Here is a 24,698-nt window from a genome sequence, read left to right as displayed (position 1 = left end):
TGGGACAACGTGGCACTTCTGGACTTGGCCACAAATACTCAGTGGCTTTCACGGTGGTCACTCTTGAGCCACATGCTCTGGGGGATGCCAGCCGCCACCCTGTGGAGATCGCCAAGCAGCCCCGAGAGAGGCCTGTATACACAGCAGGGCACTCGCGTCTCCTGCTCACAGCTGGCTGAGGACGCCACTTCATGTGGTTCCTCCAGCTCCCATTTGAGCCTTCAGTCGAGACTGCAGGCCCCACTGCCATCCTAACTGCAGCCTCACGAAAGACCCTGGGCCGGAGCTACACGGCGAAGACACTTCCGGAGTCCCAACCCTCAGACACTGTGTGAGATAATACATGTTTGTTATTTTAAGATGCTACATTGTGAGGTAACTTTTGATGCAGTGATATATAGCTAATCTTAGACTAATGAGGCAAGCCCTGCATTTCGGCGGGGCCTGCGACCTAGACTAACGGGGCAAGCCCTGCGTTTCGGTGGGGGATACGAACAGTGCCTTGCGTTTATATAAGGCTCATAGTTCTCAAAGCATTTTAACATCTGTTCTCATCTGAGCCTCTTGATAAAACCTCAAATAGCGGCAGCAACCACACCGTTCACATCCCTCCAACACCTGCATGCTGCCAGCATGGCCCACGGGCCGCACACTCGCCTTACCTCAGTTGATTAAATGATACACTAGAACTCACGTCCACGTGGCCTCAAGATGTCAGCAAAATTACAGGTCAGATATGAAACCGAGGGGAGAGGGGCTGAGCAGTACCCTGGCGGCGTCACGGCCAGAGTCAAGGTCGCGACCCAGTGAAGCCCCGTCACACTGACCTCCAGGCACACAGGGCGCGCAGGTTCGCCGCCTGCCCTAACCCCACACTGAACCCTTCAATTCGGGACGTCCCTTGCAAGGTGGCTCCAGGATCCGGGGTCGCAGTGCGGTTCGGCCCCAGCAGGCGGCAGCAGAGACCACTGCCGCAGGCCAGCAGCGCCACCACTGGCGCCCCGAAGACGTTCAGACCACGCCCCCCAGACCGGCGCTCAGACCACAGTCCCCAGACTGGCGCTCGGACCACGCCCCCCAGACGCGCTCAGACCCGCCCTCCCAGACAGGCGCTCAGACCACGCCCCCCAGACAGGCGCTCAGACCACGCCCCCCAGACAGGCGCTCAGACCACGCCCCCCAGACAGGCGCTCAGACCCGCCCTCCCAGACAGGCGCTCAGACCACGCCTCCCAGACAGGCGCTCAGACCACGCCCCCCAGACAGGCGCTCAGACCACAGTCCCCAGGCAGGCGCTCAGACCACGCCCTCTGAGACAGGCGCTGAGACCACGCTCCCCAGACAGGCGCTCGGACCACGCCCCCCAGACAGGCGCTCGGACCACGCCCCCCAGACAGGCGCTCAGACCCGCCCTCCCAGACAGGCGCTCAGACCACGCCCCCCAGACAGGCGCTCGGACCACGCCCTCTGAGACAGGCGCTGAGACCACGCCCCCCAGACAGGCGCTCGGACCACGCACCCCAGACACTGCTCAGACTATGCCTCAGGCAGGGCCTCAGTACTGAACACCTGGCTGGCAGCGAGAAGGTGGGCGCAAAGACGCCTCCTGGGTCGCCCTGGATGACAACTGCACCCTCACTCACCAGCCACAGGTGTTTGGCATCGGGGGTCATGGAGGCCTCGGGTCTGTCCACCGAGGAGCCCCGGTTGCTGAGTAGGGGGTGGCTGGAGTCAGAGACGCTCGCAGGACAGGTACCTAGGGGAGAGCAGAGGCTCCGTCAGGACTGCCTGACAGGAGCTGTGGAAAGGAGGACTGTGCAGAGGGGATGACAGAGATTGTGGAGGGCTCCAGGGGAACCAAGCAAAAGGTCAAGTGGAGAAGCAGCCACGCAGTAGCTACACAGGTAATTCTAGCACTTAGGAGGCTGAGGCGGGTGGAACCTTGAGCCCAGTAGCTTGAGACCACCCTGGGCAACGTAGCAAGACCCTCATCTCTAGAGAAAAATATAAGTTAGCCAGGCGTTGTGGAGCATGTTGGTAGTCCTAGCTACTCAGGAGGCTGAGGCGGGCGGATTGCTTGAGCCCAGGAGGTCAAGGCTGCAGTGAGCTATAATGGTGCCTCTGCACTCCAGCCTGGGCACCAGAACAAGACCTTGTCTCAAAAAGAAGAAAAGAGTGAAGAGTGAAAAGTGTGGCTTCCACATTGGGACTTTCGTTGGGGCCCATGTGGTATAGAGGGTCCACAGGACCCCCGAAGGGTCCCTGTGTCTGAGCCCCAGAACGAGCTGGCGTGGGCAGTCCCACAGCACCAGTGGCCTGTGTCTGAGCCCCAGAACAAGCTGGCGTGGGCAGTTCCACAGCACCAGTGGCCTGTGTCTGAGCCCCAGAACAAGCTAGCGTGGGCAGTTCTACAGCACCAGTGAGGCAGACTACAGATGCGTGGGGCGGGACCCTCCTCCCACAGTCCACACCTCACACTGGAGCTGGAGGTCGACCTCCCTCCCTCCACCAGCTCCAAGAGGCTGAGGCACAGCTCCAGGTGGGGCAGACCTAGGTTAAGCGAGAGGTTTGGAAGTGGCCTGGCCTGGACCTCCTAACACTGGGAAGGGAGCCATAACCACCAAACGTGATTGTCCCAAGACTCTGGCCTCGCAGGCAGACAAGGAGGCCTGGCAGTGCCTGGTGGGATGTGGTGGGTGGGGTGACAAGAACCCTGAGTTGCGAGGGCTCTCGGTAAAGTTCAGCTCTCACGATGGTAGGAGCAGCCCTGTACAGCCAGCAAGAATCGTTCTGTGCTCAGCAGCGCGAAAAGCAGTTGAAGGAACCATGGCGCAGGTTCCAGAGCCATGTGCTGCGAGCCCAGCTGGTTCACTAAGGACACACTGCTCCCTTCTCAGAGGACTAGAAGGTCTATCACTCATCAACTCATCTAGTTAGCTATCTTTCTATATCCCAATGTTAATAATAATTATGTCTAGGTAATAGAATCATGAGAATTATTTTTAAATATTAAAAAATATTTTTACAATAAATATGCATTACTTAATAAGAAGTTTTCAAGTTAAAGGGAGATGCCTGCCTGAGGTAGTGCCCTCTTGCAGGCACGAGCTCCCTTGGTCCCTGGGAGCTGCCTGCTCAGGAAGACGTGGGCTGAGGTGGAGGGATGGGTGCCCACAGGATGGGTCAGGGCGGGGGCGAAGGGGGGTACGGGGGTGAGAAGCAGCACTTGCCCTGGTCTCGGGAGCCGGGCCTCCACACACGCGCGCTGCCAGCTCGGGGCCGTGGTGGCTCCGTCCCTCCTGGGGGCTGGGTGGCAGACTGCAGGCCAGAGGCCACCTCACTTCGGAGCTGGGCCAGGTCATGCTCTGAGAAGGAGCGGTCCCGTTTCAGCATCACCTCCCCACAGGGAGACTCTTCTTCCTGTGGACACACCAGACGCAGCCCTGCCCTAACAATGCCCACCAGTGCCTCCTGCCCATGCCTGGACCAAAGCAAAGGACCCAGGGGTGCCGCTGGGTCTGCTGCGATGTGGGGCAGCCTGCACCCACTTCCCAGCCTGCCTGCCTCTGGGCAGTTCATGGCAAGCACCCTAATAACCAAGCCCTTCCCCAAGGCCTTCTGGAAAGTCCTGGAAATTGACAGGTCTAGTGTCAGATGGAGGCAGAGCCCTCTGGGATGGCCCCCAACAACGCCATCACCAGCCCTTCTGTGAAGAGAGAAGCATTCCATTCACAGGGCAGCCAGGATGGGCAGGGAGCCTCGCTGGGACCACCTTTTCACATCAACTAGTGGGGGGCTCAGTTTCCTGGGCCTGAGACAGCGAGGCACTTCCGCCGTCAGCCTTCCATCGTCTGTGGGAGGAGGCAGCCCAGGCCCTCTCCCAGAGTCACCCTTCTGAGCGGCCAAGATGGCAGGGTCCCCAAGCCCCACAGGCCTCCTCCTAGGGCAGGACGTCAGTTTCAAGGGAGGGCCCCTGGACAGGGGACACCACACTCGCTGCTGCCCCCAGCTTAGCTTAGCCCTTCTCACTTCCTTGGCCCCCACCCTCCCATTCCTGGTCTCTTTTCAGGAATACCCACGGGCTCTGACCTCAGATGTGTTCATTTCCTCCATCTCCGCCAAGGTGGGCGCCTTGAGCAGCACACGGGGCCGCGGGCGCTGGGCACTGCCCCCAGCATCTGTGACCGACAGGTTGATGCAGGAGGTGGACTTGGCATCTCCAGAGCAGGCGTTGAGGATGCAGGGCAGAGACCCAAACCCTGGGGAGACGGGAGCCAAGCAGGACAGGCCAGTGAACGGGGAGACAGCAAGCAGGAGCTGACAGCTCTGTGTGCACCAGCTGGCTAACTTCCCTGACTTTACAGAAGGGAAAACTGAGGGCTAGCCAGCCATTTATTTTTTATTTTTTATTTTTTTTGAGGCGGAGTCTCGCTCTGTCGCCCAGGCTGGAGTGAGTGGCGCGATCTCGGCTCACTGCAAGCTCCGCCTCCCGGGTTTACGCCATTCTCCTGCCTCAGCCTCCCGAGTAGCTGGGACTACAGGCGCCGCCACCTCGCCCGGCTAATTTTTTTGTATTTTTAGTGGAGACGGGGTTTCATTGTGTCAGCCAGGATGGTCTCGATCTCCTGACCTCGTGATCCGCCCGTCTCGGCCTCCCAAAGTGCTGGGATTACAGGCTTGAGCCACCGCGCCCGGCCTAGCCAGCCATTTTAAAAAATGAGGAACTAGGCCGGGCGCCGGCGGGATTGTGCCACTGCACTCCAGCCTGGGGGACAGAGCAAGACTCCATCTTAAAAAAAAAAAAGGAAAATGAACTCCAGCCTAGAGATCTGCCTACTGTCTCAGAGGCAGAGCAGATGCAGGATTGGAGTTTGCCATCTCATGTAAGGAATGGTGCAGCACTGAAGGCTCTCAGCGACCTTTCACAAGGAGAATTAGGTCTCAGACATTTGAACAAATGCCTGTCTTGGGGCCGGGCGCGGTGGCTCATGCCTGTCATCCCAGCACTTTGGGAGGCTGCGGCGGGCGGATCACCTGAGGTTGAGAGTTTGAGACCAGCCTGGCCAACATGGTGAAACCCCGTCTCTACTAAAAATACAAAATTAGCCGGGCGTGGTGGCAGGTGCCTATAACCCCAGCTACTCAGGAGGCGGAGGCAGGAGAATCACTTGAACCCGGGAGGCAGAGGTTGTGGTGAGCTGAGATCGCGTCACTGCACTCCAGCCTGGGCAACAAGAGCGAAACTCCGTCTCAAAAAAAAAAAAAGAAAAGAAAAGAAAAACATTTGCCGGGCGCAGTGGCTCAAGCCTGTAATCCCAGCACTTTGGGAGGCCGAGATGGGCAGATCACGAGGTCAGGAGATCGAGACCATCCTGGCTAACACGGTGAAACCCCGTCTCTACTAAAAAAAATACAAAAAACTAGCCAGGCGCGGTGGCGGGCGCCTGTAGTCCCAGCTACTCGGGAGGCTGAGGCAGGAGAATGGCCAGAACCCGGGAGGCGGAGCTTGCAGTGAGCTGAGATCGCGCCACTGCACTCCAGCCTGGGCGACAGAGCGAGACTCCGTCTCAGAAAAAAAAAAAAAAAAAAAGAGAAGAAAAACATTTTAAAAGTTTGCTTTTATTCTATTTTTCTTCTAAATGCTGAAATGTGTCATACTATTGTAAACAATGTAGACTGGCAAATACACGTCAAGTCCAGGATAACAGGGTATAAGATCATGTTAGGCGTGGTGGCTCACACCCATAATCCCAGCACTTTGGGAAGCTGAGGCAGAAGGATCACTTGAGCCCACAAGTTCAACACCAGCCTGGGCAACAGAGCAAGACCGTGTCTCTACAAAAACACAAAAATTAGCCAGGCGTGGTGGTGCATGGCATGCCTGTCGTCCCAGCTACTCGAGAGGCTGAGGTGGGAGGATCGCTTGAGCCTGAGAGGTTGAGGCTGCGTGACCTATAACGGTGCCACTGCACTCCAGCCGGGGTGACAGGGTAAGACCCTGTCTCAAAAAAAAAAAGACATAGGAAATTCCAATGGCCTTGTAAAGTTTTTAATGAAATGCATAAAAAGTGATTTTTTTTTTTTTTTTTTGAAACTAGGTCTCACTCTGTCACCCAGTCTAGAGGGCAGTGGTACGATCATGGCTCACTGCAGCATCAAGCTCTCAGGCTCAAGCAATCCTCCCACCTCAGCCCCTGGAGTACCTGGGATTACAGCCATGTGCCACCACACCTGGCTAATTTTTCTTTGAAATTTTTGGCAGAGATGAGGTCTTACTATATTGCCCAGGCTGGTCTTGAACTCCTGGGCTCAAGTGATCCTCCTGCCTCAGCCTCCCAAAGCGCTGGGATTACAAGGTGTGAGCTACTGAGCCCAGCCTCAAAATTTCTTATTTTTGGCCAGGTGCAGTCGTTCACACCTGTAATGCCAGCATTTTGGGAGGCCAGGGCGGGCAGTTCACTTGAGCCCAGGAGTTTGTGTCCAGCCTGGCCAATATGGTGAAACCCTGTCTCTACTAAAACTACAAAAAAACTCAAAAAATTAGCCAGGCGTGGTGGCGCGTGCCTCTAATCCCAGGTACCCAGAAGGCTGAGGCATGAGAATCATTTGAACCTGGGAGGTGGAGGGTGCAGTGAGCCGAGGTCGTGCCACTGCACTCCAGCCTGGGCAACAGAGTGAGACTTCATCTCAAACAAATATATACATTTTAATTTAGTTTAATTTTTTTATCCCCAAGTAATCTGAGTTTCAAAAGCCTGTGTGCCTCAAAAATTAAGATGCTCTGTGTCTTCCATGGGTTCAGGCGCCCTCAGGGAAATGCCACCTTCCAATGTGCAACCTGACCAGGGGAATGGGGGGCCCCACCAGGGGCACAGGGGTCTCTCTTCTCCCACCATCCCTTCGCTCACCGCGGGCAGCCCAGCCCTCGCCACGCACTGGGCGCAGCCTCCGCTCCTGCTTGATCTCCTCCAGGATCTTCTCATGCAGGGACCTCTGCTTCGGTGGCAACGGGCGCAGCCGCCTCTCAGAGACCTGCAGTGGGGAAGCAGGCCATGACACGGGCCCACTCTGGAGTCGGAAGAGCCGGCCAGGCCCACCCGGAGGGAGTGCTGCTCCCGGGGGCTCTGCATGCACCTGGGGTGGGGTGGGCATGGCTCACATGGCCCCTTCCCAGAAAGAGGGCCCAGGGCCACACAGCCCCAGGCTGGCCCACAGGCAAGAGGAAGCCAGCCCACCTCACCCATGACACAGACGCGCTGGGACACCTCCCAGGCTGGCCACAGGACAGCACCAGGCCCCGGGCGGCCCCTGAGGAGGAGGAGGCCGGGGCGGCACCTGCTTCAGTGGAGGCCGTGAGCGGATGAAGTCCAGGATGAGCTCGTGAGCGTCCTTCTTCACCCGGGGCGGGATGTCCCCATCCACCTGCGGGGAGGATGGCTGGTCTGAGGCCCTGCAGGGACCATCCACTAGAGCAGGGGGACTGGGAGAGGCTCGCTCAGCCCAAGGACAGCCTGGTCTTCACACCTACCCATCCTCCCACTCTCAGCTCGTGGGGACCCAGCTGCTTCTCTAGGAAGCGCACGGCAGACCCACAGGCCATGCTCTGGGCGGCCACAGCATCCACGGTCTGATGTGTCCCCTCCCGGCTGCCCCAGTCTCCAGCACCTGGGATTCATCTGGAGGTGGGGTGGGGTGGCACACACCTCACAGGGGCATCGTAAGAGCCATGCTGCAGGGCGTGGTGGCTCACGCCTGTAATCCCAGCACTTTGGGAGGCCGAGACGGGCGGATCACGAGGTCAGGAGATCGAGACCATCCTGGCTAACACGGTGAAACCCCGTCTCTACTAAAAATACAAAAAATTAGCCGGGCGAGGTGGCGGGCGCCTGTAGTCCTAGCTACTCAGGAGGCTGAGGCAGGAGAATGGCGTGAACCCGGGAGGCGGAGCTTGCAGTGAGCTGAGATGGTGCCACTGCACTCCAGCCTGGGCGACAGAGCGAGACTCCATCTCAAAAAAAAAAAAAACCCCCCCAAAAAAAAACCAAAAAAAAAAGAGCCATGCCAGCGCATCCTAAGGGCTCCATGAGTTTTGTTAAAGCAAAAATATCCTATAGCCAGGCCAGGCAGGTGGCTCACGCCTATAATCCCAGCACTCTGGGAGGCCGAGGCGGGCGGATCACAAGGTCAGGAGATCGAAACCATCTTGGCTAACACGGTGAAACCCCGTCTCTACTAAAAACACAAAAAATTAGCTGGGCGTGGTGGCGGGTGCCTGTAGTCCCAGTTACTTGGTAGGTTGAGGCAGGAGAATCGCTTGAACCCAGGAGGCGGAGCTTGCAGTGAGCCGAGATCGCGCCATTGCGCTCCAGCCTGGGCGACAGAGTGACTCCGTCTCAAAAAGGAAAAAAAAAAAAAAAAAATCCTACAGCCTTGGCTCTTGTGGCCTCCAGGGGCCATCCCTGGTCCTCCAGAACCTTCCGCACGTCCCTTCCCTGCCTGGTCACTGTCCCCGAAGTGATACCGAGCTGTGGGAATTGGGGCCACATCTCCCTAATCCATGTTCTACCGCCCAGTACCCAGCACAGAGAGCAGGGACCCTGGGCCCCTCTTCCAGGTGGGCCGCCCAACGGCCGGGCTGCCCCTTGGCGGCCGTCCCACTCGCCACGACTTCCACGGCCGCCCCGCTCACCATGACCTTGCGGAGCTTGTAGTTCCGGGCCCGGATGTCCTGCATTAGCATCTCGAAGGGCGTGAGCTGGAACTCGGTGGGGAGGGGGTTGAACTCCTGCTCCTGCACCTTCTTCAGCTTCACTCCGTGGCGGAGCTCCCGCATGAGCTGAACCCACAGCCGGGCCTGGGCCCCGGGGAGAGAGACCGGCTCTCAGCCCCAGGTAAGGCTCCACGGCCCTCCAGGCAGAGACCCCCGGCAGGCTGGGCGGCATAGTGGCCCGGTCAGGCAGGAGCGGGTCTTACCCAGTCTGTGTGACCCAGGCTGTCCAGCTCTGCCTGTGGCGTCTCCACCTGCGGCTCGTCCTCTCGAAGCTTCTGCAGCATCTGTGACCACACACGCTCGTTAGTCCAGGGGAGGGACGAGAATGGTGGACACAGGACAGGCCCCGTCCGTCAGGGACACGGCCACGTGACGGGGGCTCCACTCAACCAGCCAGAAAAGAGATGAGTGGGCATTTTGGCCCAGGCTTCAGGACTCGAAAAGATATCTGGGGAAACCGAGTCATCGCCACAGGTGGCAGACACAGGTGTGGAGGCTCCACTCTCCCCGTTTCGTTCAGCTCTCAGTTCACATGGCGCTTCCTCAGGTGGGCCACGCACCCCGCCGCCCCCCTGGGCCCCTGCAGCTGCTCTAGGTCCCAGCCTGGCCTTTACGCTGAGCTGCTTCTCTGAGCAGCGTCTGGGGCTCGGTGCAGTGTGGCACAGGCCAGTTTTTGTGCGTGGCTTGAGTGAATGGACACATGGTGGAAGGTGGATGGGAGGGTGGATGAGTTGCTGCCCAGTAAGTCCAGGGAAACAGACATGGGTATGTACTTTGTGAACTGGGGAAGGTGCCAACCCTGTGGTGAGGGCCTGTTTGGGAAGTGCTCTGTGCTGAGAACGTGGGAAGAAGGTGCGGCACCTGCTGCATGGGTCACACACGATCTCGGTGGCACAGAGCATCTGCTCTCACCAAGTCCCAACCCTAGAGAAGCACCTGCCCTTTGGCACAGCCCCCACAACCAAGACAGAACCGGTCACCCTGGCTTCTGCCCCAGGGACCTGCCACGCTGCTTTGGGACACTCCCTGGGCAGCACAAGGTGTGAGTCTGCCCACAGGCCTCATGTATGCCAGCCCAGGGCAAAGGGCACACAGGGTGGCACTCCTGTCCTTCCCGGAACACCTGTACCTATTCCTAAGCAGGCCGCTCCTGGCCAAAATGCCAGCAGACACAGCTACACCCCATGGAGTAACCCTTCTCTCGCTTCGTCCCACCACGAACTCCCCAAACTTCGCCTCGGTCAACTGCCTGCATGCAGAGCCGTTTCCTCCTAAAGAAAGAGCTTCCTGGCCGGGCACAGTGGCTCATGGCTGTAACCCCAGCACTCTGGGAGGCCAAAGCAGGAGGATCACTTGAGCCCAAGAGTTTGAGACCAGCCTTGAGTAATACAGTAAGACCCTGTCTCTAAGAATAAAAGAGCTTTCATTGTCTGAGTAAGAAACTGATCTGAGCAGCAGAAAACAGCCTGATCAGAGACAGAGACACAACAGCATGAGGACCATCTGCTAATTGTGGGGAACGTTAGAAGCATGTCCCAGGAGGCCAAGGGGGAGCTGAGAGGGAGGGCGGAAGATGGGCCATGGGATCTATGGGGTGAGAGAGGGACAGAAGATGGAGCATGGGATCTGGGGGATGAGAAGGAAGGCGGAAGATGGGCCATCGGATCCAGGGGATGAGAGGATGGAAGATGGACCATGGGATCCGGGGGGTGAGAGAGAGGGCAGAAGATGGGCCATGGGGCCTGGGGGGTTAGGGGAGAGCGAAGATGAACCATGGGATCCAGAAGCTGAGGGGGAGGACGGAAGATGGACCATGGGATCTGGGGGTGGGAAGAGAGCCATCCAACCGTGGTGCCCACTTGGGCTGCAGATGAGGCCAAGCAGCTCAGGCGGCCGCCCGGTGTCAAAACCACCTGCTATGGCTCAGAGGGCCAGGAACCTTTCTTGGTTAGAGGACAAGAGAGACAGGGTCAGGGAGGAATGAAGGACCAGCATCAGTTAACTTTGAAAACATCTTCTGGCCGGGTGTGGTGGCTCACGCCTGTAATCCCAGCACTTTGGGAGGCCGAGGCAGGTGGATCACGAGGTCAGGAGATCGAGACCATCCCGGCTAACACGGTGAAACCCCGTCTCTACTAAAAAATACAAAAAACTAGCCGGGCGTGGTGGCGGGCGCCTGTAGTCCCAGCTACTCGGGAGGCTGAGGCAGGAGAATGGCGTGAACCTGGAAGGCGGAGCTTGCAGTGAGCTGAGATCCGGCCACTGCACTCCAGCCTGGGCGACAGAGCGAGACTCCGTCTCAAAAAAAAAAAAAAAAAGAAAACATCTTCTGCCACCGAGGCAAGAGGGGATCCCCTGCCTCTCCAAGGCCTGGCTTTCTCCTCTGTGAGATGCTGATGGGAGAAAAAGCAGAGTCCACATGTGCAGAGACCCCATGATACAGAAACACATCAGCTCCCTTGGGGCAGCAGCCGTGCCCAGGGAGAGGCTGGGAGAGTCAGAGAGGGATGGTTGAGTCCACGGAGAGAGGTAGGAGGCCCAGGGGAGAACTCTGGCTTGGGAGCCATGTCAGAGCCAGCACTGCCCGACTCCTGCTTTGTGGCTTTGGGCAACGGTCCCAGCCTCCGAGCCTGCACCTGCTCAGCTGTCAAACGGCCCCTCCAGCTGTAAGGGGCAGGGGAGTGAGGCTGGGTTGTCACAGGACCAGCAGGTGGGTTTTCCCACCCAAAGCTCCAAGCAAGTGGCTGAGCCTTTCTGTGGTTCCTGAGTATAGAGGGGGCCACCTTTGGCATCATATTTCAGAAGGAACCAGGGCCTGGAGAGGCTGGTGGGGAGGCAGGACGAAGGGTGCCCTCTTGCAGATGTAAAAGAGAGCACAATGGGTGCCAGGACAGGATAACAACTTAGAGGCAACAGGAGAGAGCAGTTGGGGAAGGGGCTGAGCCCATCGCTTAACTTCTCTGGTAAGAAGCAAGTGTGAGGCCGAGCGCGGTGGCTCACGCCTGTAATCCCAGCACTTTGGGAGGCCAAGGCAGACAGATCACCTGAGGTCAGGAGTTCAAGACTAGCTTGGCCAACATGGTGAACTCCTGTCTCTACTACCAGGTGTGGTGGTGGTGCCTGTAATCCCAGCTACTTGGGAGGCTGCAGCAGGAGAACTGCTTGAACCTGGGAGGTGGAGGTTGCAGTGAGCCGAGATCCAGCCACTGCCCCTCCAGCCTGGGTGACAGAGTGAGACCCTGTCTCAAAACAAAACAAAAAAAAACAAAAAAAAAAAACAAAACAAAACAAAAAAACAAGGAAGTGTGAGGGTTAAGTGGGAATACATAAGGCCAACAGCAGTCCCACCGAGAACCTGACTTTCTGTCCACCAAGAGCCCGGCCTTGCCAGTCTCCTCCCACACGCAGGCACCTCCTTGGCCCCCAGCACCCTCCACGGTCGCCCCCACGCACCGCTCACCTCCTTGGCCCCCCGGACCCCCCAGGTCGCCCCCACGCACCGCTCGCCTCCTTGGCCCCCCGGACCCCCCACGGTCGCCCCCACGCACCGCTCGCCTCCTTGGCCCCCCGGACCCCCCACGGTCGCCCCCACGCACCGCTCGCCTCCTTGGCCCCCCGGACCCCCCACGGTCGCCCCCACGCACCGCTCGCCTCCTTGGCCCCCTGGACCCCCCACGGTCGCCCCCACGCACCGCTCGCCTCCTTGGCCCCCCGGACCCCCCACGGTCGCCCCCACGCACCGCTCACCTCCTTGGCCTCCCGGACCCTGGCCAGGAAGGCCCGCAGCTCCAGCGTCTCCACGAAGAGCGCGCGGCACACGGCCTGGTAATGCGCCTGGGCGCCCCGGGGGTCGGTCAGCCGCGCCGCGCACAGCCGCATGGCCTGGGCAAAGGTGCGCACACTGCGGGGGACGCCCTCGGCCTCCTCCTCCTCCTCGGGACCCCCGTAGCCCTCATCGGCGGCACCGCAGCCGCTGTCCTCGCTGTCGTTGTTGGCCATGAGGTCGATGAGCCGCTCCAGCTGCGGGCTGAGTTCGCGCTCCTCGCTCTCGTCCAGCCCCCAGTCCAGCGCGCGGTAGATGGCGAAGCCCAGGGACTGCACGGTCTGCGGGACAGGGGCGCGGTCACCGGGCGGTACTGCAGGGGGGTGGGGCGGGGAGGCGGGGAGGGGAGAAGGCGGCTGGCGGGTGTAGAGGGCCCAGCACCCGGCCAGGGAGACAGCAGCTGTCGGTCCGGAGACCAAGGCACAAGCAAGATATGGACCGGACAAAAAGGATGTGCCCGGCCGGGCGCGGTGGCTCACGCCTGTAATCCCAGCACTTTGGGAGGCCGAGGCGGGCGGATCACGAGGTCAGGAGTTCAAGACCAGCCTGACCAACATGATGAAACCCCTTCTCTACTAAAAATACAAAAATTAGCCAGGCGTGGTGGTGCGTGCCTGTAATCCCAGCTACTTGGGAGATTGAGACAGGAGAATCGCTTGAACCTGGGAGACGGAGGTTGCAGGGAGCCGAGATCAGGCCTCTGCACTCCAGCCTGGGCGACAGAACAAGACCCTGTCTCAAAAAAAAAAAAAAAAAAAAAAAAAGGCCTGGCGCGGTGGTTCACACCTGTAATCCCTGCACTTTGGGAGGCCGAGGCGGGCGGATCACGAGGTCAGTAGATCGAGACCATCCTGGCTAACACGGTGAAACCCCGTCTCTACTAAAATACAAAAAATTAGCCGGGCGCTGTGGCGGGCGCCTGTAGTCCCAGCTACTCCGGAGGCTGAGGCAGGAGAATGGCGTGAACCCGGGAGGCGGAGCTTGCAGTGAGCCGAGATGGTGCCACTGCACTCCAGCCTGGGCGACAGAGTGAAGACTCCGCCTCAAAAAAAAAAAAAAAAAATCGAAGTTTTTAAAAAAGCACATTAAAAATCAGTGAAGCTTCACAGTAGAGACCTGATTTCCATCATCTACCACAAAGGGCACTGGTGTGTCTGTGGCGTGACCTGGCGGCGGGCCGACATGCGCCGACTTGGAGACCCACAGGCCCGGGTGGCCCCCAGGTGGTCAGGTCTGCTAGGACAGGGAGGCAGAGGCAGCACAGCTGGACACGGGAGGTCGATGACAACTACAAGGACACTCTAAGTTGCACCGCGCTGTGTTCCATGTCTTAAAGGGTTCTCATAGTTTCCCTTTACAAGTTAAGAAAGATCCACACACAAACACAACTACAGCACTCCTTATGTCAGATGCTGTACCTGGCCCGGCACAGCACGTACCAACCTCACCTCCAGCGACACTGACGTAGGGACGGGGACGGAGGCGTGGAGAGGTCGGTCCCCTTGACCACAGTCTCGACTGGCCAAGCTGGATCAGGACAGGGGTGCTGCTCATGGCCCCTGTCTCAGCTCTGTGCCACGCTGCCAGGGTGGGGGGCCATGGTGTGGCAGATCGAGCCACACCTCCCCCAGGCACTGTCCACTTCCTGGGGCCACTTTGCCTCAGCGGCCCTGCAGGGGGGCCTTTGGTCTCTCATTTAGTGTACACTCCCCTCCCACCCACTGCTGGGAGCCCAGGAAACCTGAGCCTGAGCCTGAGCCTGCAGCAAAAAAGTCACAGAAGGCTCTGGAACCTGCCTCGTCTGTCCTGCAGCAAAAAAGTCACAGAAGGCTCTGGAACCTGCCTCGTCTGTCCTGCAGAAACACTGCAAAAGGTCCTAGAACCTGTCTAGTCTGTCCTGTAGAAACACCACAGAAGGCTCTGGAACCTGCCTCGTCTGTCCTGCAGAAACACCACAGAAGGCTCTGGAACCTGCCTCGTCTGTCCTGCAGAAACGCCACAGAAGGCTCTCTGGAACCTGCCTCGTCTGTCCTGCAGAAACGCCACAGAAGGCTCTGGAACCTGCCTCGTCTGTCCTGCAGAAACACCACAGAAGGCTCTGGAACCTGCCTCGTCTGTCCTGCAGAAACACCACAGAAGGCTCTGGAACCTGCCTCGTCTGTCCTGCAGAAACACCACAGAAGGCTCTGGAACCTGCCTCGTCTGTCCTGCAGAAACACCACAGAAGGCTCTGGAACCTGCCTCGTCTGTCCTGCAGAAACACCACAGAAGGCTCTGGAACCTGCCTCGTCTGTCCTGCAGCAAAAAAGTCACAGAAGGCTCTGGAACCTGCCTCGTCTGTCCTGCAGAAACACCACAGAAGGCTCTGGAACCTGCCTCGTCTGTCCTGCAGAAACACTGCAAAAGGTCCTAGAACCTGTCTAGTCTGTCCTGTAGAAACACCACAGAAGGCCCTGGAACCCGCAGGGGCACTGGCGGGAAGCGTGAGTGTCTGTGGGAGTGGAGCCCCAGCCCACCCTGGGAGCTCACTGTTGTCTCATCTCCACTGTAGATGGACAAGACTCATCCTAGAATCAAGGTCAGAGGGCACGGCAGCAGCCAAGGCCTAACCAGTGACAGCAGGGCCCTGGCCAGGGCTCGGGGGGTCCCCTGGGGCAAGGGATCTCCAGAGAGGAATCTTAGGGCCCCTCCTGGGCACAGTGACAAACAGAGGGCGGGGTGTGAGGAAGCCGACTGGCAACAGCCTCTGTTAACACAAATTCCCAGCAGTTCTTTTCTGGGCCCCAGAGGGAAGGGCAAGGAAGGACAGCGTGGCAGGAAGTGCATTTCCCACCCGCTCTGGGTGGGGCTGGCCTCAGCTCCTGCTGTCCCTGGTCATGTGGCTCCGATTCTGCCTCGTGGCGCAGGACAGAGGGAGGAAGCAGCAGAGCCCCCGACGCCACCCCGTGCAGAGCGGCACCCAGCCCCTCTGGGCCACTCCCTGCTTTTCCTGACCACATCGGGGGAAGGGTTAACTCCAGAGCGGCACCCAGCCCCTCTGGGCCACTCCCTGCTTTTCCTGACCACATCGGGGGAAGGGTTAACTCCAGAGCGGCACCCAGCCCCTCTGGGCCACTCCCTGCTTTTCCTGACCACATTGGCAAAAGGGTTAACTCCAACCCGAGCCTCTTATCTGAAGGCTGCGTCCATAAAAGCTCTTCTGTGCCCAGGTCACTGGAAACTTTCTCTGAAAAGCAAAAAGCTTGCTTTCCCGTAAGGAAAATTCTGGGCGGGCAGCCAGTCTCAGGGCCTTTCACCTCCACTCGCCCACAGCAGGTGCAGGCCTGGGGCAGCCGGTGGGCAGTACTGCCAGCCTGGGACGCCTGCCCAGTAACTGAGGGGCTGTGCAGTCATTTCATGGAATCCAGGAGCGAGACGTTAAGGAGCTCCTCTGCCCTCTTCCTGGGGACAGGGCGATCAGGTTCATGTGTGCGCCTCTGAGACAGACAGTCTAGGCTGCATCTCCGCCTACCAAGCTCTCTCATACCAAACGTTTAAGAGGTGCCACGGCAGACCCCCTTTGGAACGTCTTCCAGGCGGTAGGCAGCAGCTGCACCTCTGTTTGGAGACTCAGGACAGCAGGGCCAGCCCTGCCTCCCAGCCCTGGAGTCCTGGACTTCGGAAAGGTAAACTGTCCCGCGTATTATGCAACAGTGAGACAAATGACGAACAACCAGACACAGCCACCCAGACGGGCCCCCACTCACGTCCCAGGAAACTGCGTGTAGCACAACGCCATCTCCACAGAGCTGCCAAGCAACCCTGAACGGGATGCTGTCTAAACATCAGCGCCCCGAGCTTCTCCACGGTGGAAGGCGTCTTATCACTGAATTGTCAAGCATTGCAGGTGGTGACATAGACTTTGGTTTTATTATTATTTTTAAATGATCAACAGCAGAACATATAGTCTCTTCTGGTCTGTGTCACACCCACGCTGGGTATACTACTGTGTTTAATAATATATAAATAGGTCTTGCAATAAACCTGTTTTCTTTTTTTTTTTTAAACAATTAATCTCACTTGGGTACGAAAAACTGTTTTAAAAAGAAGATACTTGGAAGGCTGAGGCAGAAGAATCGCTTGAACCTGGGAGGCGGAGGTTGCAGTGAGCCAAGATCACACCACTGGACTCCTCCCTGGGCAACAAGAGTATAGGTCTTAAAAAAACAAAAGGCCGGGCGTGGTGGCTCAAGCCTGTAATCCCAGCACTTTGAGAGGCCAAGCTGGGCGAACCATGAGGTCAGGAGTTTGAGACCATCCTGGCCAACATGGTGAAACCCCATTTCTACTAAAAATACAAAAATTAGCCGGGCGTGGTGATGGGTGCCTGTAGTTCCAGCTACTTGGGAAGCTGAGGCAGGAGAATTGCTTGAACCTGGGAGGCGGAGGTTGCAGCGAGCTGAGATCGCGCCACAGCACTCCAGGCTGGTGACGGAGAGAGACTCTGTCTCAAAAAAAAAAAAAAAAAAAAAAAAAAAAAAAAAACCCACAAAAATTAGCTGGGCATGGTGGTGAGCGCCTGTAATCCCGGCTACTTGGGAGGCTGAGGCAGGAGAATTGCTTGAACCTGGGAGGCAGAGGTTGTAGTGAGCCGAGATCGCGCCACAGCACTCCAGCCTGGGTGACAGAGGGAGACTCCGTTTCCAGAAAAAAAGAAGAGGCCAGGCACAGTGGCTCATGCCTATAATCCCAGCACTTTGGAAGGCCAAGGTGGGAGGATGGCTTGAGCCCAGGAGTTTGAGACCAGTCTGGGCAACACAGTGAGACTTCAGCTCATTAAAAAATAAAATAAAATGAACAAAAGCAAAAAAACAAACAAAACCAAAAAGGCAGTAGAAAGATAAAACATGAAGGTGCAGATGTGACTTCAGGGCAGGTGAGTGGGAGAGGAAGGCACTGCCGTGCTGAGGTCTGAGTTTGGTCGGGTGGGGTTTCTGGGCACTGTCATCAGGCTGATTTTTTCCTGTTTGCACCTGAGGTCCTCACCCTGACTCTGGCTCTGTGTCTGGGAGGCCGGCCCTGTAGACATCACCTGGGGTCCTCATCTGTCCAGCTATGGAAAGAGGCAATACCACTGCCTCTTCTCCCGGCCAGAAGCACCCACGGGGGCCCTCCCCACCCTGGTGGTCTCCTCCCCGTCTGCTTTCTGTGAGCAGAGTTTCATCGAGTCCCTGCAATTAAGCCTGTTGGGTATTTTATCTGTACCCTGCCTCGCTGAAACAACTGTATAACTACGTACGCTTTATAATTTACATTTTAAGATGCAGGTATGTTTTAATACACATCAAGTAATATTTGGAATTTTTAAAAAAGTACCTGGGCTTCCGAGCTTGCTAGTGGCACCACCATGGTTGCGGGTTCTGTAAGAGAAGTGGGAGTTAAGGTATTTGTCAGCATCTCCAGGACCCCGATAAACATAGCTGTCCACCCACCTCCCCTCAGGAACACACGCCACATCCCCAGTCTCCGCCGGAAAACCAGAAAGCTCACAGCAGGCCCAGCCACTCAGTCATCTGGACACGCACCTATGAGGCCCAGCTCGAGCTGGCTCTAAGCAGGACACCCAGGTACAGAGGCCAGGAGAGCAAGGCAGCCCCTGCCCACAGAAGGAGGATGGTCAGCTGGCGGACAGACCCCCAGTGCCCCACGCAGCAGCCCTGCTCCATGGTGACCACTCAGAGGGGAGTCAGGGCTAGAGAGAAGCCAATGGGTCCCAGTCTGTCCCGGGCAAAGCAGGAGGCTGCCCCTAGGGAAACTTGGCTGCGAGCAAGAGTGGAGGAGGAGGAGACCAGATGTGGTGGCTCACACCTATAATCCCAGCACTCTGAGAGGCTGAAGTGGGAGAACCGCTGGCAGCCAGGAGTTCAAAACCAGCCTGGACAACACAGTAAGACCCTGTGGCTACAAAACATTTTAAAATTACTTTGGGAAGGCCGGGCACAGTGGCTCACTCCTGTAATCCCAGCACTTTGGGAGGCCGAGGTGGGTGGATCACAAGGTCAGGAGATCGGGACCATCCTGTCTAACACGGTGAAACCCCGTTTCTAAAAATACGTTTCTAAAAACCCCGTTTCTAAAAATACAAAAAAAAGGCTGGGCGCGGTGACTCACGCCTTGTAATCCCAGCACTTTGGGAGGCCAAGGTGGGCGGATCATGAGGTCCCGAGATTGAGACCAGCCTGGCCAACATGGCGAAACCCCGTCTCTACTAAAAATATAAAAATTAGCTGGGCACGGTGGCGGGCGCCTGTAATCGCAGCTGCTTGGGAGGCTGAGGCAGGAGAATCGCTTGAACCTGGGAGGCGGAGGTTGCAGTGAGCCGAGATCGTGCCACTGCACTCCAGCCTGGTGACAGAGCGAGACTCCGTCTCAAAAAAAAAAAAAAAAAAAAAAAAGACGGCAGCAAGGCAGCAGCTGCATCCACTGGCACGTCTTCAGGACAGATCCCGTGGTCTGAAAGGAGACACACCAGCTGCCTGGACGGAGGTTGTGCACCCCCGAAATCGCAGGACAGATCCCGTGGTCTGAAAGGAGACACACCAGCTGCCTGGACGGAGGTTGTGCACCCCCGAAATCGCAGGACAGATCCCGTGGTCTGAAAGGAGACACACCACCTGCCTGGACGGAGGTTGTGCACCCCCGAAATCGCAGGACAGATCCCGTGGTCTGAAAGGAGACACACCACCTGCCTGGACGGAGGTTGTGCACCCCCGAAATCGCAGGACAGATCCCGTGGTCTGAAAGGAGACACACCACCTGCCTGGACGGAGGTTGTGCACCCCCGAAATCGCAGGACAGATCCCGTGGTCTGAAAGGAGACACACCACCTGCCTGGACGGAGGTTGTGCACCCCCGAAATCGCAGGACAGATCCCGTGGTCTGAAAGGAGACACACCACCTGCCTGGACGGAGGTTGTGCACCCCCGAAATCGCAGGACAGATCCCGTGGTCTGAAAGGAGACACACCACCTGCCTGGACGGAGGTTGTGCACCCCCGAAATCGCAGGACAGATCCCGTGGTCTGAAAGGAGACACACCACCTGCCTGGACGGAGGTTGTGCACCCCCGAAATCGCAGGACAGATCCCGTGGTCTGAAAGGAGACACACCACCTGCCTGGACGGAGGTTGTGCACCCCCGAAATCGCAGCAGTCAGACGAGAAACCCCGGCTCAGAGGGAGTGACTTTGCAGAGCGGGTGAGTCAGCATCTGACCGAGACCCTGATTTGGGGATTTCTTAGAGAACCAAGTCCGAGTGGAAACACAGGAAATGCAGGTGGAGGCCGGAATCTCACGTATTTTGTTTATTGAACTTGGCCCTGAGGGAGGCCGGGGAACGAACCTGCCTTTTGCAGGTGCCTACTTACAACTCCCATTTCACAGATGAGGAAACAGAGGTCCGGAGAATGAGTCTGTTTGCTCCAAGGTATCAAGGCTGATGAGTGCCAGGAGTGGGGCCAGGCTGTGGGACCCCAGGGTCTGTGCTCCCCAACCCTCCTCCCCTGGGGTTCCCAAGACACTGTGCTGGGTGAAATTTGAAAAAAAAATCCACCCACTTCTGCAGCTTTCCTTGAACTGGGCATGCGGGTGGAACTGTGCTAGAACAAGAGCTCCAGCTGCCTGAAATTCTTTCTGGAATGAGGTATGATATGTATGTGTATGTATATATAAGCCATGGCCGGGCGCGGTGGCTCACGCCTGTAATCCCAGCACTTTGGGAGGCCGAGGCGGGCGGATCACAAGGTCAGGAGATCGAGACCACGGTGAAACCCCGTCTCTACTAAAAATACAAAAAATTAGCCGGGCGCGGTTGTGGGCGCCTGTAGTCCCAGCTACTCGGGAGGCTGAGGCAGGAGAATGGCGTGAACCCGGGAGGCGGAGCTTGCAGTGAGCCGAGATCGCGCCACTGCACTCCAGCCCGGGCGACAGAGCGAGACTCCGTCTCAAAAAAAAAAAAAAAAAAAAAAAAAAAAAAAAAAAAAAAAATATATATATATAAGCCATGGAATTGTCTGCTCAGTGGACCTGCTAACTCTGCAAATATTTTCAAAATGCCACCAAGAACCAGGAAGATTGCCAAAGATACAGGGAGTCTGATCCATTGAAATGATGGAAAGCAATCCGCCCCCAGCATCAGTGGAGTTAATAAAACAACGAGCAGCCCACAGTGGGGGGTAGGTCCCCAGGGCCTGGGCAGTCCTGGCCCCAAGCTGGGCTTTCAGCAAGTTTGCAGCTGTGATTGGGCCGAGGCAATGGGAAGGTGGAAGACACTGGACCCAAACAAAGGTGCTCCCTGGAAGAGACCAGGGCCCTGGGCTACTCGTGCAGGGAAGGGCTGACTGGTGGCCAGCTGGCCCTTCAGTGCCCTTCACAGACTAAGCCCATGTCAGGCGAGGTCCTCAGTGCATGGGGAGCTTCTGGTTGGAATAATTCAATGTTTGAGCCCCTGGTTCAAATACTCCATATGTTAATAAAAAAGTTGTACCAAAATTAAATGTTCATGACTGGGCATGGTGGCTCACGCCTGTAATCCCAGCCACTCGGGAGGCTGAGACAGGAGAATTGCTTGAACCCAGGAGGTGGAGGCTGTAGTGAGCAGAGATGGTGCCACTGCACTCCAGTCTGGGCAACAGAGTGAGACTCCATCGCAAAAAAAAAAAAAGAAAAAAAAATTATATGTTCATGAATCTAATTGTATTTAAGCTGCAAAGACTTGGGGTGTCTCTGGTTCTGAGATGAGAGATTATCTGGGGGAGACTTGGGGGCTGACAGAGGCCTTGCAGTCAGAGCCCTAGCCTAGGACTTTGCTCAGATGTTATAAAACTAGGTGTTAAAAAATTATTTACCTGGCCGGGCGCGGTGGCTCAAGCCTGTAATCCCAGCACTTTGGGAGGCCGAGACGGGCGGATCACGAGGTCAGGAGATCGAGACCATCCTGGCTAACACGGTGAAACCCTGTCTCTACTAAAAAATACAAAAAAACTAGCCGGGTGAGGTGGCGGGCGCCTGTAGTCCCAGCTACTCAGGAGGCTGAGGCAGGAGAATGGCGTGAACCCGGGAGGCGGAGCTTGCAGTGAGCTGAGATCCGGCCACAGCACTCCAGCCTGGGTGACAGAGCGAGACTCCGTCTCAAAAAAAAAAAAAAAGAAAAATTATTTACCGTGGGGCGCGGTGGCTCACGCCTGTCATCCCAGCACTTTGGGAAGTCCAGGCAGGTGGATTACCTGAGGTCAGGAGTTGGAGACCAGCCTGACCAACATGGAGAAACTCCGTCTCTCCTAAAAATACAAAATTAGCCAGGTGTAGTGGCACATGCCTGTAGTCCCAGCTACTTGGGAGGCTGAGGCAGGAGAACTGCTTGATCCCGAGAGGCGGAGGTTGCAGTGAGCCGAGATCATGCCATTGCACTCTAACCTGGGTAACAAGAGCAAAACTCAGTCTCAAAAAAAAAAAAAAAAAAAAAAAAATTTATTTACTGTGGCCTCAATCTGCACAGCCATCCTACAAGGGTTGGTGCCATGATTCTGTTACAGATGAGGAAACCAAGGCTCAGGCAGGTTGAGAAACTTACCCAAGACCACACCCCTAATAAATGGGGCAGCCGGGCCACGAAGCACGGCCAGACCACAGCAAGCAACACAGCCGAACACTCAGATGTAAGTGCACATAGAGCTACCACAACCACGTCACCAATGTGGCCACAACCATGTAGCCAATGTGGCCACATAGGATTATACAAACCATCTTTTGCTTATTTAAAAAATTATCTCCAGAGGCGAGCAGACGGAGGCAGTGAGGACTCCCGAGTTCTCATTGAGTCTGTTAGTGCCACGCTGAGGTGGGAGCCAGAACCAGGACACCTGGTTTCCATCCACCTCTAGGAGCTGAGAGCCTATTTCTTTCTCCCTGCAGGGAAGCACAGCCTCAGTGAGAGAAGAAAAGCCACTTGCGTTTCTTTTTCCTTTTTTTTTTGAGACGGAGTCTCGCTCTGTTGCCCAGGCTGGAGTGCAGTGGCGTGATCTCGGCTCACTGCAAGCTCCGCCTCCCGGGTTCATGCCATTCTCCTGCCTCAGCCTCCTGAGTAACTGGGACCACAGGTGCCGCCACCACGCCTGGCTAATTTTTTTTTGTATTTTTAGTAGAGATGGGGTTTCACTATGTTAGCCAGGATGGTCTCGATCTCCTGACCTCGTGATCCACCCATCTCGGCCTCCCAAAGTGCCAGGATTACAGGCTTGAGCCACCGCGCCCGGCCTTCCTTTTTTTTTTTTTTTTTTTTTTTTTTGGAAACAAGGTGTTGCTCTGTCACCCAGGCTGGAGTGCAGTGGCATAATCATGGCTCATTGCAGCCTTGATTTCCTGGGCTCAAGCGATCCTCCCACCTCAGCCTCCCAAAGTGCTGGGATTACAGGTGTGAGCTACTGCACCTGACTCAGGTTTCTTTTGTATAAAATAACAAATGAGTAGAACAAAGATGCTAGGGAGTCTGAAACAACCTGTGTGTGCTTGTGAAAGACGACAGGTTTCATTCGGAAGGGAGATGTCTACGGGACATTTGCTGCCTGGAGATGCCCCAGCAGCTTCGAGAGGAAGGTCCTCCCACACTGCGGGCAGGTGGGTAGTGGACAGAGGTTACCGGGCAGCCTCAGCCTCCATCTGCCTGGGGGCACCAGCCCAGCCCGGCAAGGAGCTTGGTGGGAATGAGGCACAAAGGAGGAGGTCGGATCCTGACCAACCTGTGGCTACTGGCGCTGGCTGTCTTGCCCCTGTGACCTCACTTCCTCACCTGCAGGACAGAGGCAACTCCTACTCAATCTCACGCATGACGTTACCTCGAATAACAAGTCAGGTGGCAGACACAACACACAACACAGGCACGATCCTCAGTGACGAGCAGTGAGGCCACCAGGGCCCCTGGCTCGGCCCAAGGGTGACCTGCCCTTGACTCTCTTAGGCTTGGAGTCGGGACAGGGATGGCTCTGGGGGAGCCCATGCTCTCGGCATGGGAAGGGGTACAACTCCCCTTTTCACCCCACTCCCAGAGGAAGACCTCACACATCTTGAGGCGGCCACAGCATTTGGTTCCACCGGGCCCACCCCTACGCATGGCCCCCCGGGGGTTTAAATGCTGACAGTGAGTGAAGCCCATTTCTGATCTCTCCGGCCTCGAGGGGTTTCCTGCCTTCCCAGGTCTCAGGCTGAGTGCTCTCAGAAGCACCAGGGCCAGGGCAGACCGGGGGACGCGGCACACCCATTCCTGGCAGACACAGGAACTGGCAACAGTCCAAAGCAGGCACCCTGCAGCAACTTTCCCATCACGCGTCCCCCGGCCCCCACTGCCAACACTCGTGGAAGGCACAGGCACCCGGCCACACACCCACGGCACCCCTCCCAACAGTTTAACACTCGAAACACAGACGCGTCCACCTGAGACACAGGGAGACGCCCACACGGGGACACCGGGCAGCTGTGAAAGAGAAGGAGAGCCCTTTGTGCGGAGAAAGCCCAAGGCCCGCACTGAGGGAAAGAGAGGGCGGCCCCTGAGCTCGGGAGGAGACAGAGCCATCTGCCTGCGCACAGACAAAAGACGCTCCTTGCACTGCTGGGACGCTCTCCGGTTGCGCTCAGCACCTCGATTTGGAGCATGTAGGTGTGCTAGTGTCAAGAAATCAAGGTATGAGAGTGAGCAGGCCCGCAGCACCCACGTCAGTCCGAGAATTCAGGGTTGGGGCCTGGCGGTCCAGAGCAAACACAGACCTGCTGTCAAACAGCCTGTGTGGCTCACGGTGCTTCCCTGGTTCCCGCTGATGAAACAGACATCACCTACCATAAAAGTTACTGTCAGCCGGACGCGGTGGCTCACGCCTGTAATCCCAGCACTTTGGGAGGCTGAGGCGGGCAGATCATGAGGTCAGGAGATTGAGACCATCCTGCCAGTGGAGGTGAAACCCCGCCTCCACTAAAAATATAAAAATTAGCTGGGTTGGTGGCGCATGTCTGTAATCCCAGCTACTCAGGAGGCTGAGGCAGGAGAATTGCTTGAACCCAGGAGGTGGAGGTTGTGCTTA

At 57.1% G+C, this 24,698-nt stretch overlaps 1 protein-coding gene and 1 long non-coding RNA gene across 3 annotated transcripts in view; both read right to left on the bottom strand.

Annotated features, from left to right (window-relative positions):
* Positions 1-24,698, bottom strand: part of LOC126943814 (transcription factor 25-like) — an 82,200-nt gene that overhangs the window by 47,550 nt on the left and 9,952 nt on the right. Inside the window, 7 exon segments of the mRNA XM_050772876.1 lie at positions 4,168-4,258; positions 6,908-7,031; positions 7,335-7,421; positions 8,689-8,853; positions 8,973-9,053; positions 12,517-12,873; positions 17,948-17,991. Coding sequence (XP_050628833.1) covers positions 4,168-4,258; positions 6,908-7,031; positions 7,335-7,421; positions 8,689-8,853; positions 8,973-9,053; positions 12,517-12,873; positions 17,948-17,991 — 949 coding nt within the window.
* LOC126943941 (uncharacterized) lies at positions 14,171-15,495 on the bottom strand. Of its 2 annotated transcripts, XR_007721902.1 has the most exons (4): positions 14,921-15,495; positions 14,654-14,873; positions 14,520-14,563; positions 14,171-14,384 (listed from the first exon to the last, which is right to left on the bottom strand). It is a non-coding gene; the product is annotated as an uncharacterized LOC126943941 (long non-coding RNA). The 2 variants fall into 2 exon arrangements; XR_007721903.1 differs by lacking the exon at positions 14,520-14,563.

Source organism: Macaca thibetana, chromosome 20, assembly GCF_024542745.1.
Source record: "Macaca thibetana thibetana isolate TM-01 chromosome 20, ASM2454274v1, whole genome shotgun sequence".
Classification (NCBI taxonomy): Eukaryota; Metazoa; Chordata; class Mammalia; order Primates; family Cercopithecidae; genus Macaca; species Macaca thibetana.
Note: the sequence above shows the minus strand (reverse complement) of the source record. Positions and strands in the feature narration are given on the sequence as shown.